The 12,776-nt window shown below is 35.6% G+C and overlaps 1 protein-coding gene across 1 annotated transcript; it reads left to right on the top strand.

The window, feature by feature from the left end:
- The first annotated feature begins 11,713 nt into the window (after nucleotides 1–11,713).
- On the top strand, nucleotides 11,714–12,444 carry LOC149559666 (uncharacterized). The gene has a single exon (XM_089824242.1). It carries the CDS (start codon nucleotides 11,847–11,849, stop codon nucleotides 12,165–12,167), a length of 321 nt encoding a protein of 106 aa, XP_089680368.1. The 5' UTR covers nucleotides 11,714–11,846; the 3' UTR covers nucleotides 12,168–12,444.
- The last annotated feature ends 332 nt before the right edge of the window (nucleotides 12,445–12,776 follow it).

Here is a 12,776-nt window from a genome sequence, read left to right as displayed (position 1 = left end):
CCCAAGAATAGTTGGGCCATAAAAATTCACACAATCATCTATGATACATTTATATATCATGGAAACCTTTTGATAAAACATACTAAATTTTTATTTTTATTTTTATCATGGTAAGAACTTAAAGAATGAGCCATTAATTTGTGTGCATGTTCCTTTACTACTCCTAAGGACAAGTAATAATGAGCCATCAAATCACAAGGATCTTTAGTAAGCTGCAGGGTGCACATAAACTCAAATTCAAAAATTCCTCTAGCGTTGATATTGTACGTTTGATGTTTTCATCAACAAATTCATGCAAAGGATTTTTCCTCAATATTTTTAAAGAAAACTCACGAGCCTTGCGTTTAGTAGGGCATCTCACATGGATATAGTTGTCTCTCATAAGACAAAAATAAATTAATAGACATGATGAGTTCAATGGTCATCCATGGCTAGAGAGAAATGTAAACAATTGATCAAAGAAGTCAGATTGAACATCTCAACAAATAATAAACATCTTCGACATAAATGTATTTAAGTTTACAATATAAATATGAAAATAGTTTTTTTTAGGACTTATTATTCATTGTTTTACACCTGAAACACATGAATGAATTACTTGTAAATAAATAAATAATAATTTTCAAATATTCTCAATGAAATTAGATAAATATCTCAGGTTCAATCACATGTACGGTTTTAAAACATTCCGCAAGAAAAAAGCAACAACCACATTGAGAAGTACCAAATATCTACGTAAGCTTCGACGGAACCTGCTCGACTCTAGTGCTCTCACATCCCATCCATTATTTATTCCACAACTAATCGACACGTATTTCGATGGTTCCGCAGAAACTGGTCGACAGCACTCAAACCTTCCTCAAAATATCTAACTAAATATCTCCACTTCTCAATAAATCGTCGTAACGACTCACTACTATAATATCTATTAATCTGGTCAAGGCTATCATATCTGGTGTATTCTCCGCCGCACAAAATAATATCTTAGCAAACTGCAGATAGAAAAACTCAATTGAATTTTATCGAAATGTTTATCCTCTCATAATTTAAGAAATTAATGTAACCGACACTATATTTACGTGGCAGCTTGAAGAAAGTGGAAGGACCGTCGATCCAAAGTCCTCAAACCTAATGCAGCGCTATAAATCTTCGTTCCCACATAACCATTCTTAAGTTGAGAGGCTCTCTATAGTGAGAGCATTCGTCAATGTAAATAATTTAGCATTTTAAAAAAATTTGATGTGCAGCTTGCTGTTCAAATTAACATTATTGTTCAAAAAATTATTATACATCTCTACATTTACAAATTATTAGTCCCTGCCTTATAGGCAGGAGACTCTAGTTTTGCTCAATTTATGGTATTAGTATTTTTTTGGAAAGATGCCAAAACTTTAATGAATGTTAAATTTTTAGTTTCAAAATACATATTTCTATATTTGAATGCTATTTTTAAATTGATTATTGCAAATTTTCCTAGTGGTTTTAAAGAATTTAAAAAGAAAAATCAATTAATATTATTGTTTATGATTTAAATGAAAGAGAGCATTTTCTAAAATTTAGCATTCAAAATCTGAACGACTAATTTATCCTATTACTATTCTTTTGGCAAAGATACCAAAATATTAATGCCATTCCCAAATGTTTAGCATTAAACATCTGAATATTTATACTTAGTGGTTCATCTCCAACCATCAACTTGATGGGGATTAATATGTTGCTAAAAGTGAGGAATACATTTATAAATATGAGCAAGGATTTAAGTTTTTGTATGTTTCTAGAATATTGTTTTTGGAGGACAGAGAACGAAAAGAGTCAGCAAAAGTAGAGCAGTAGAGGTAATGGTTTAGAAAAAATGGTTTATATTATACGCTGTACAAATGGTTTTAACTTGTATCTTTTTCCTGCAATGTAATGGAGGGATAAATGGTATTATGTTTGTTTTTTGATTTAACATCCTGATATGTTTAGTTCATGGCCTTTGGAATATATTTTAGAAATACAGAGTGACGTCTGAGGTTGGTGTTTCCATTTTCCTATACAGTTTCTTCCATCCTCGAGGCGCTGGCAGCTCGACAGAAACAATTTTTGGTGAGCCTTCCACCTCTGTATCCTTTTTTGGTGTCTTAACCTCCGTGTTCTCCATGGTCAACTGTTTGACTCGCCAAGACTCTAAATTATTCACTTCTTCCCCTCGTCCAACAGTATTTTGGCCACCAAATTCCTAGCGTCGACTTTAAAATTTGCTGGTTCAGGGAAGATTTTTAGGTGTAGAGAGTAGAACCTCAAATATATTATATTGGGGTTTGGTTATTTTTGGCGTCTGCGACTCCTTAACTGTAATGGAAAGGTGTTTTTGTGTCCATGTCCATGTTCAACGCATGATGTCTTTCCGAGAGATAATGTCTTGGGTCTGTAGTTTAGTTTTGGACCATGGTGCAGGAGATACAAGGGCCCTTCAAATCCTTTGTTAACTGATGCAGGTCTCTCCATCGTTATTTCAAAGTCTAATGGCACCAGTGGGGATTTGTTCAGTTCCACATTAGGTCAATGGCAGAACCGTGGTTCCAACCCAGACCACTCTCTATTGCTACCATGGCAGAGAGGTAGTCAAAAAGCAAAGTTCTTGGGTTTCACTTTATACACTTCTTTTCCCGATTTTGGTAAGAAGATTTGGTCTAAGATATTTGGTCTGCATAATTTGAGAGGTTTTGTTGGTAATTCGTTTTGTGGGTGCTCAAAATTTGATGTTTGGTAGATGGAATTCGTTGATATTTCACCCTCTGAGAAAAATCTAAATATGTTTGTCTTTCCCTTGGAGGTGCATTAATTTTTTTCCTTTTTCTTTCTAGAAATTAGAATGTCGACTCATAATTTCTTTGGTATATGTATGGCTATTGTGAAGTTGCAGTTTGGATGTTGAAATTCTTGGCTACAGTTGTAAAGACTTGTTGATTGCTATTGGAGTGGAAAAATATTTAGGATTTTTTGAGTTTTAGATTTACCCTATGTTTCATTGGTGGTCGTCGGAGAGGAAGATGACGATGGACGACACGAATAATGAGAGTCCCATGTTGACTCATGGAAGCACTCATAATCAGTAGTTTGTTTCTTATCTATCGCATCGCCATCATTTCCTCGGCTGGAGCCTATTCTCCATCCACAACGCACATCGTTCTTCCCCGTGTTTTGAACGCACAAAAGTCCAATACTGTCAACGTAAATTGCAACAAAAAGGGTGTCATGTGATCCATAGCTGTGGGCTTTTAAGAAAATTGCAGAATTGTTGCCTACACACCGCTGGAGAAAGACAAGTTGTACGTATACACATTGTGTATCTGTCACCGCATGAGTGTTCAGCTATGATATTTTTAAACAACTTTTTAAATATGTTTCCATTTTTGTTTGATTATTTTTGAAATCTTGCTAGACTTACAGGCTCCAAATTAATTGGTTATATTTATAATTTTCATATTGAAGTCATCATTTGGCCATCTGGGTTATATGTTGTACTAATTGTTCTTGTTCTGGTTATTCTTTTTAGGAATGTAATTTGGATTTATTTGCAACTATGTTGCTGCTAGTAGTTTGTCTTCCAAACAAAATTCCCATTGTTGTCACATATTTGTACAGAACTCAAGACCCCGTACCTACCGGTGGACTCATTTACCTTAAATAGTTGTCTTTTGATGACTATGAGAGGGATTCCTCTATAGAGCTTTGATTGTCTATGTCTCTGTTTTGGTTTGAGGATTTAGTTTTCATTGTCTATGCCTGGACTGTGGCCAATGTTTTGGTTTGAGTATTTGATTTGTACATCCCAACATTTTGTGCCTATATGTGTGTTTCATTTTGGGATTAAAAGTTGAGCTTTTACCTCTCCCTCGTACCCTTTAATGTTAATTATTTTCTATAGGAGTTGCAATGTCTGTACCGTGCTGATAAACTCGGTAGCCTACAATTTCCACCCAGAACCTCGCTCTAGCCTCTTGGCTTTTTCGGTATTAAGCTTCTTGTCCTTATATGTAGAGTTCTTTTGCGGAGTATTACTATCTATTGAACACTTTGACTTCCACCTTATGTTACACCTCAGGCATGCTCATATTCATCCTCTAAGCCAAGCTTAGTGTTAGCATTTATTCTACAAATTTGGAGTTCAAATCTACTTTCCATGTACGATTGTAGTGGCCTGCACTGCTACTGAGTTACTTTCCCCTACATAAAAGGTTTATCTTTATCAAATTGGACTGATGTATTCAACATAAATGCACCATTGTACCAAAATGCAATTACAAACTTTACCTAGCATGACCAATCAATCAACAATTCAAAAAAAAAAATTGTATCTTCTTTAAATATGATCTATTATAGTACAATGAGCAAATGCAACAAGCAAAATTGTATGAAAGTAATAAGATTATAAAAAAATATTTCATATTTAAGAACAAAAATTGAAAATAAGATTCTAAAAGTGTTATGTGATATAATGGTCATATTCTTTCATCTCTCTTTTAAAACTTTGTTATTAACTTACTATACTCATCTATTTGTATTCTACATCTTTATTTTACCTTAACAAACCAAATTATATACACCATGAACCTAAAAAATTGATAAATTGTTTTAATAGAATAAACTAGTACAAAATATAATATTCTTAATTTTTATAAAATTTTATTTAAAGTGATTTTATTCATAAATTTTATATAATAATTTTTTGCATTAAATTGTGACCACTTTTTTTTTTCAACATACGTAATTATTTATAAGTAATTTTTTTCTCATAATTTGAACTTAATTAATTTTTTTTTTCTTAAAAACTACTATATATGAAAATAAAATAAATAGCTCAAAATTAAAATAAAATATTTAATGTTATTTAATAAATTTTGATATTAAGCTAAATATTATTTTTAAAAGAATTTTTATCTTTTAAATTTATAATATTTAAATATAATTTTTTACATTCTTTATTTTCTTTAAAAATTTAATACTCATTTATTTCATTTTTTCATAACTGCTAACTTCAAATCAATCACTTACTATTTCATTATCAAATCAAGAGGCAGGGACTCTAGCTCCAACAGAGCCCTTGTTATATATTCTTTTCGGTTTATAAATGGCTTTAATTAATCCATTATTCCAAATTCTGGATACACCAAGAGTTACTCCATGGATGGCGTGAAAGGTAGCGTTAACATGCACAAGAGATCCAACCTCTCAGTACCCTCCTCGTCATTATTATTCTGCTTCAAAGAAACAAATCGCTTCTTATTATCATCATCGTCTTTAAGCTACTTCCCTTGTTTGAAGTTCGTATTGGTGCCCATAGATGCAAAGGCCTAAATGAGATCACTGGATCGATTACCATTGCTACTGTAGAAATCCTCCTACTTGAACAACAACCACCAAGGAGGCTTCAAAGTGACCACCTCGACAACTAAAGCAAGAAAGGGTTTCTTCTTGTCCACCATGGAAATATAGCTAAGCTCCTCCTTTTTTGCCTCGATTCATTTCAAAATGACAAAGAATTCCTCCACATCATTACCTGCCATGTCGATTGATAATAAGATCCTTCAGAGTGCATTTAATAGTTTTGTTGAGTCTCCAATGTTCTCTATTTCGTTTTCATAATCCTAGTAGGCCAAGGACATTTTCTTAGCGAACAAGTCAAAAATATGCTTTCCTTGGAAATAACTACTGCCAAATATTGTGCGAGCAATGATGTCTAAAGTTAGAGCCTTAAGTTCCTGAGCTATGTCTACTTCTTTATCACCATTTTCTACTAATTTCTCCCATTTCTGAAGTATATGGGTGCTGCTCTCTATCATGCAAGAAGACATATCCTTGAGCTTAACAGTGTGGAAAGATGGATTTATGATCTGCCATTGATGCGCTCATTTATCACCATTGAGAACCACGAGACCATTTCCAAATAGTTCTTGATTCACAAGATCCCATTTTGGGTTTCCATAATTCACAGGTTTTATTATTTTTATTCATGAGCGATATTTGCAATTTTTTTAAAATTGAAACGTTTGATGACCTCATTGCATTTCGCCATTTTCACACCGTTCTACATCAATTCACAGTAAATTGGCACAAAATTGTCTAGAAAATTCAGCAAGGTCATTTGTCAGAATTTGGCAGTCTCTGGTTTGTTTTAATGAATTACAAGTCTTCGTTGCAGAGACCTCAACTGCCATTATTGAGATTTTTTCAATGAGCAAAAGATCTTTTGACACTTGGTTTTTAGATAGCACCGCATAATTAGTTATCATGGTGTGATTATTCAATTTTTAATTTTTCAATAATTTTATTAACCATAATCCTAAGTGGTAAGCCCTAATAGAAAATTATGTAACATAACATAAATAATAAAACCTAATATTAATAGTAATAATAAATGTTAAACTCTAATTTCAAACTTAAAATTTAAATGATAAACCTAAATGTTGAACCCTAATCCTAACACTTACCTTTATTTAAATTCTAATATAAATCATATCCATAACCATAATACTGAGAGAGAGAGAGAGAGAGAGATACACATACATGTAAATATGTGATATGTAAAATATACATATGTATAGTGTATATTTAGTTTACATACATATGTCTTCACATACATTTAATTTAATTTAATTTAAACCTTTAATCAAATTGTAATATAACATTAAACCTAACATTAAATTAAACTAAATTTAACACTAATCCTAAAATTGCATCAATAATTTCTAACCCTAAGTCTCCTTAAAACATCAAGCCAAATTGAGCCCTCATGTTAAACTAATTCTATATGTAACCATCTTACCATTTATCACAAATCCAATAAATTATGATTCCTAAAAACACAGCTTCCTAACCTCAATCCTTCTAAATTTAAATTAACACTACATACCAAGTTGAACACTACCCTTGCAGATATATGTGTGTGTATGCGTTTGTCTATTTGTGTGTGAGAGATATGTGTTTGTGTGTTTGTCCATTCAAAAACATTGAAGAGAGAGAGAGAGAGAGAGAGAGAGAGAGAGAGAGAGAGAGAGAGAGAGAGAGAGGGTCATTTCATTAAGTGTGAATGCATCACTGACACTTAGAGGTAGATATAGAGGGTAAATAGGGGTAAGAAATTTTGATAGCAGGGAGAGGAGACTTAAAGAGATTAAGGAGGTAGGGAGGTAGAGAGATGGTGTAGAGATAAATGGTAATAAAGGAGAGGTTATGGTAACTAGGGGTGGAAATAGGACAAAGGGAGAAATGTAGGAAGGTGTCAAGTAGAAAGACACAATGTTGAAGGGGGGAGTGATTAGGTAGAAAGAAAGAGAATAATTAGGTCATTGAATGGATGGAAATGGTGGTGGGATGAGGAATTTGGGAGGTAGAGAGAGAGAGAGAGAGAGAGAGAGAGAGAGAGAGAGAGAGAGAGAGAGAGAGAGAGAGAGAGAGAGAGAGAGAGATGTGGTAATTAGGGGATGGATGACAATTATGGTCCAAAAGAGATGGAGAAATGATCAAAAGAGGGTGAGAGAGAGAGAGAGAGAGAGAGAGAGAGAGAGAGAGAGAGAGAGAGAGAGTCTTTTCAGTTAGTGTGAATGCACCATTGACACTTAGGGGTAGTTATAGAGGGTAAATCGGGGTAAGAGATTATGACAGGAGGGAGAGGAGACTTAAAGAGATTAAGGAGGTAGGGACGCAAAGAGATTATGTAGAGATAAATGGTAATAAAGGAGAGGATATGGTAAGTAGGGGTGGAAATAGGATAAAGGAAGAAATGTAGGAAGGTATGAGGTAGAAAGAGACAATGTCGAAGGGGAGAGTGATTAGGTAGAGAGAAAGAGAATAATTAGGTCATTGAATAGATGGAAATGGTGATGGGATGAGGAATTTGCGAGGGAGAGGGAGAGAGAGAGAGGGAGAGAGGGGGAGAGGGGGGGGGGGGGGAGAGAGAGAGAGAGAGAGAGAGAGAGAGAGAGAGAGAGAGAGAGAGAGAGAGAGAGAGAGAGTCTTTTCAGTCAACGTGAATGCATCATTGACACTTAGGGGTAGATATAGAGGGTAAATAGGGGTAAGAGATTGTGATAGGAGGGAGAAGAAACTTAAAGAGATTAAGGAGGCAGGGAGGCAAAGACATGATGTAGAGATAAATGGTAATAAAGGAGAGTATATGGTAAGTAGGGGTGGAAATAGGACAAAGGGAGAAATGTAGGAAGGTATGAGGTAGAAAGAGACAATGTCAAAGGGGAGAGTGATTAGTTAGAGAGAATAAGAATAATCAGGTCATTGAATGGATGGAAACGGTGATGGGGTGAGGAATTTGGGAGGGGGGGGGGGGGAGAGAGAGAGAGAGAGAGAGAGAGAGAGAGAGAGAGAGAGAGATGGGGTAAATATATTAATTAGGGAATATGATAGATGGACATGGTAATGAATGAAGGAAGAGAGGATAATAGTGATAAGTGGGTGGACGAGGGTTGGCGGGGTTAAATAGGAGAAGATATGTTGAGAGGAGGGTGGGGAGAGAGGGAAAGAGAGTAATTATGAGGGAAGATATATGTATTATATGTTTGGGAAAGAGAGATGTGTGAGAGAGAGTAAGAGACATGATGTAAAGATATATAAGGTATTTAGGGGGAAGCAATCCCTAAAGAGGCAGGGAGATGGAAGAAAGATAGAACAGGGAGTGGGGAGAGATAGAGGTGAATATAGAAAAAGAATAATTTAGGACCGAGAGAGAGAGAGAGAGAGAGAGAGAGAGAGAGAGAGAGAGAGAGAGAGAGAGAGAGAGAGAGAGAGTCTTTTCAGTCAGTGCAAATGCATCACTGACACTTAGGGGTAGATATAGAGGGTAAATAGGGGTAAGGGATTGTGATAGGAGGGACATCAGACTTGAAGTGATTAAGGAGGTACGGAAGCAAAGACATGATGTAGAGATAAATGGTAATAAAGGAGAGGATATGTTAAGGAGGGGTGGAAACAGGAAAAAGGGAGAAATGTAGGAAGGTATGAGGTAGAAAGAGATAATGTCTAAGGGGAATGTGATTAGGTAGAGAGAAAGAGAATAATCAGGTCATTAAATGGATGGAAATGGTGATAAGGTGAGGAATTTGGGAGGGAGAGAGAGAGAGAGAGAGAGAGAGAGAGAGCGATGGGCTAGGGAATAGGGGAGAGATGGGGTAAATATAATAATTATGGAATATGATAGATGGACATGGTAATGAAGGAAGGAAGAGAGGATAATAGTGATAAATGGGTGGATGGGGGTGGTGGGGTTAAATAGGAGAAGATATGTTGAGAGGAGGGTGGAGAGAGAGGGAAAGAGAGTAATTATGGTGAGAGATATATGTATTATATGTTTGGGAAAGAGATCTATGTGTGAGAGAGAGTAAGAGAGATGATGTAAAGATATATAAGGTATTTAGGGGGAAGCAATTGCTAGAGGGGTAGGTAGATGGAAGAAAGATAGAACGAGGAGTTAGGAGAGATAAGAGGTGAATATATAAAGAGGATAATTTAGGACCGAGAGAGAGAGAGAGAGAGAGAGAGAGAGAGAGAGAGAGAGAGGTGGTAATTAGCGGATGGATGAAAATTACAGTCCAAAAGGGATGGAGACATGATGAGGAGAGAGAGAGAGAGAGAGAGAGAGAGAGAGAGAGAGTGCCTAGAGGTTGAGAGACATGGGCTAGGAAATAGGGGAGAGATGGGGTAAATATAATAATTAGGGAATCTGATAGATGGACATGGTAATGAAGGAAGGAAGAGAGGATAATAGTGATAAGTGGGTGGACAGGGGTGGGGGGGTTAGATAGGAGAAGATATGTTGAGAGGAGGGTGGGGAGAGAGGGAAACAAAGTAATTATAAGGGGAGATATATGTATTATATGTTTGGGAAAGAGAGATGTGGGAGAGAGAGTAAGAGACATGATGTAAAGATATATAAGGTATTTAGAGGGAAGCAATCACTAGAGGGGCAGGGAGATGGAAGAAAGATAGAACGGGGATTGGGGAGAGATAGAGGTCAATATAGAAAGAGCATAATTTAGGACCGAGAGAGAGAGAGAGAGAGAGAGCGAGAGAGAGAGAGAGAGAGAGAGAGAGAGAGAGGGATGTGGTAATTAGCAGATGGATGACAATTATAGTCCGAAAGAGATGGAGACATGATGAGAAGAGGGAGGGAGGGAGGGAGGGAGAGAGATGAAGACATGATGAGAAGAGGGAGGGAGGGAGGGAGGGAGGGAGAGAGAGAGATGGAGACATGATGAGAAGAGAGAGAGAGAGAGAGAGATGGAGACATGATGAGAAGAGGGAGGCAGGGAGGGAGAGAGAGAGAGAGAGAGAGAGAGAGAGAGAGAGAGAGAGAGAGAGATTGGCTAGGGAATAGGGGAGAGATGGGGTAAATATAATAATTAGGAAATATGATAGATAGACATGGTAATGAAGGAAGGAAGAGAGGATAATAGTGATAAGTGGGTGGATGGGGGTGGGGGGGTTAAATAGGAAAGGATATGTTGAGAGGGTGGGGAGAGAGGGAAAGGGAGTAATTATGGGGGGAGATATATGCATTATATGTTTGGGAAAGAGAGATGTGTGTGAGAGTAAGAGACATGATGTAAAGATATATAAGTTATTTAGGGGGAAGCAGTCGCTAGAGGGGAAGGGAGGTGGAAGAAAGATAGAAGGGGGTGTGGGGACAGATAGAGGTAAATATAGAAAGAGGATAATTTAGGTTCGAGTGAGAGAGAGACGGGGTGAGGGGCTGCAGATGGTTGAGGGTAAGGCATGAGGTAGGCATAATGTGAAGGATGAGAGATAAAGAAACATGAGAGAATTTTTTAGACTTTAATTTAATGAATAATACACAAACCATGTATTATAGAAGTTGAAGCCTTAATAACTCTCTAACTCTTGATTTCCTTTAAGAAGTCCCACTATGACATTTTCTTTATTGCAAATAGTAATCTAGCTTTAAGAATATAACTTTAAGCAAACACTAATTCAAATGAAAACTCTAATTTCAGTCCAAAGTTTAATTTTAATTAGTTCAATATAAAATAAAATTCAGTGTATTCATAATTATATAGGTGGCGATTTATTTATTTTTTCAAAGGGATTCTATTTGACTAAGCATATTTTTGAAGTCAGCGTATAAAATCTATAATGTACCATAAAATATTGTATATAATATTTATTATTTATTCTTGTGAATTATTAAATCATAATAATATTAAATATTTATTAATTAAAAAAATTCATAATATATTAACTATAACGAATTATAATTTTAAAGATAACGTGTTTCAATTTGCATCGCAAGTGCTACTAGCTTATATATATATATAAGCCTAGAGATATCCTTCTCAAGGCACTTATTTTCATAATATCGCTCACTGCAATAGACGCCTCGAGAAGGATATCTCTCGTCTTATTTTATATATAGACTAGTAATAACACTTTCACCTGCAAATTCGAGATATTTTTGCTTCTACTTAAACATCTCCACTTTTTCTGAATAAACTGTCATAACGATTGACTACCCTAATATCTATTAATCTGGTCAAGTCTATCAGATCTGGTGTATTCTCCGCCACACAAAATAATATCTTAGCAAACTGTAGGTAGAAAAACTTTTATTGAATGTTATCCAAATGTTTATCCTCCCATATTTTAATAAATTAATGTCACCGACACTATATTTACGTGGCAGCTTGAAAAAAGTGGAAGGACCGTCGATCCATGGTCCTCAAAGCGAATGCAACGCTATAAATCTTCATTCCCACATAAACATATTGATAACTCTTTAACCTGCAAATTCGAGCTTTTTTTGCTTCAACTTTGTAGCTTGAAACTTCATATTCATGGCGGATTCAAAGGGAGGTCTGATGGAACAGATAAAGGAAAAGATTCCTGGACAGAAGAAAGAAGGTCAAGTGGGACATCAAGGGAAACAAAATGAAGGCGGGGTTATGCAGCAGATCATCGACAAAATTCCAGGAGAAAAGAAAGGAGAAGCAGGACATCATGCGAAACAAAACGAAGGAGGAATTATGCAACAGATAACTGACATGATTCCATCACAGAAGACAGACGGGGGAGTGGTGCATCAAGAGAAAAAAGACAAGGGAGGTTTGATAGATCAGATAAAGGAGAAACTTCCCGGCAACGAAAAAACCCATTAGATTACAATCAGACTTTTTCTTACTGCTTTGTGTTCTAGAAAGAAATATTCTTTCAGTAGAAGTTTGTTTTGTTTTTCTATTTTATAGTTTAATTGATCAGTAGTTCTGAATGGGTGCTTTACTTGCGTTTATGCAAGATTAATGGTCAATGATAAACGTATGCTTATGTTAGATTGTAATGATCAGAAATTGGAGCAGCACATTCATAGGCAAATTTGGTTCGGGATGTTGTTCTACCAATCCCAGTTTCTTCAATGAAAAGGTTTCCTTCTTAGAACTGCAAAGGTTCAATATGTGGGGAAAATTGTTGAGATGTTATTGATGATGGTTTCAGCTGAGTTGGAATGCCAACTGACTTTTTTTTTGGCATCGAATATGATTAGAGTAGCTATATGTTGAACTTGTTGGTAAGATTTATATATTTCTGTGACTTATTTATGATATTGATGAGGGCTAGAATCTAAATAGCTCAAACATCTCCTTAGTTTAATAAAGATTCAATGAAAGAGGTTTTTCCGACCCACCACAGTTTCTTGAATGTAATTTTTTCGAACCATCATATATGATAACTTCACCACAAACCCTTATCTAAATATTACCATATACCAA

Source organism: Cupressus sempervirens, chromosome 4 (assembly GCF_028749045.1).
Source record: "Cupressus sempervirens isolate cs-2001-9-10 chromosome 4, ASM2874904v1, whole genome shotgun sequence".
Classification (NCBI taxonomy): Eukaryota; Viridiplantae; Streptophyta; class Pinopsida; order Cupressales; family Cupressaceae; genus Cupressus; species Cupressus sempervirens.
The sequence above is the reverse complement of the archived record's forward strand: the minus strand, read 5'-3'. Positions and strand labels throughout refer to the sequence as shown.

Coding starts and splice junctions, on each gene's coding strand:
- LOC149559666 (XM_089824242.1), top strand. CDS start 11,847: ATGGCGGATTCAAAGGGAGGTCTGATGGAACAGATAAAGGAAAAGATT.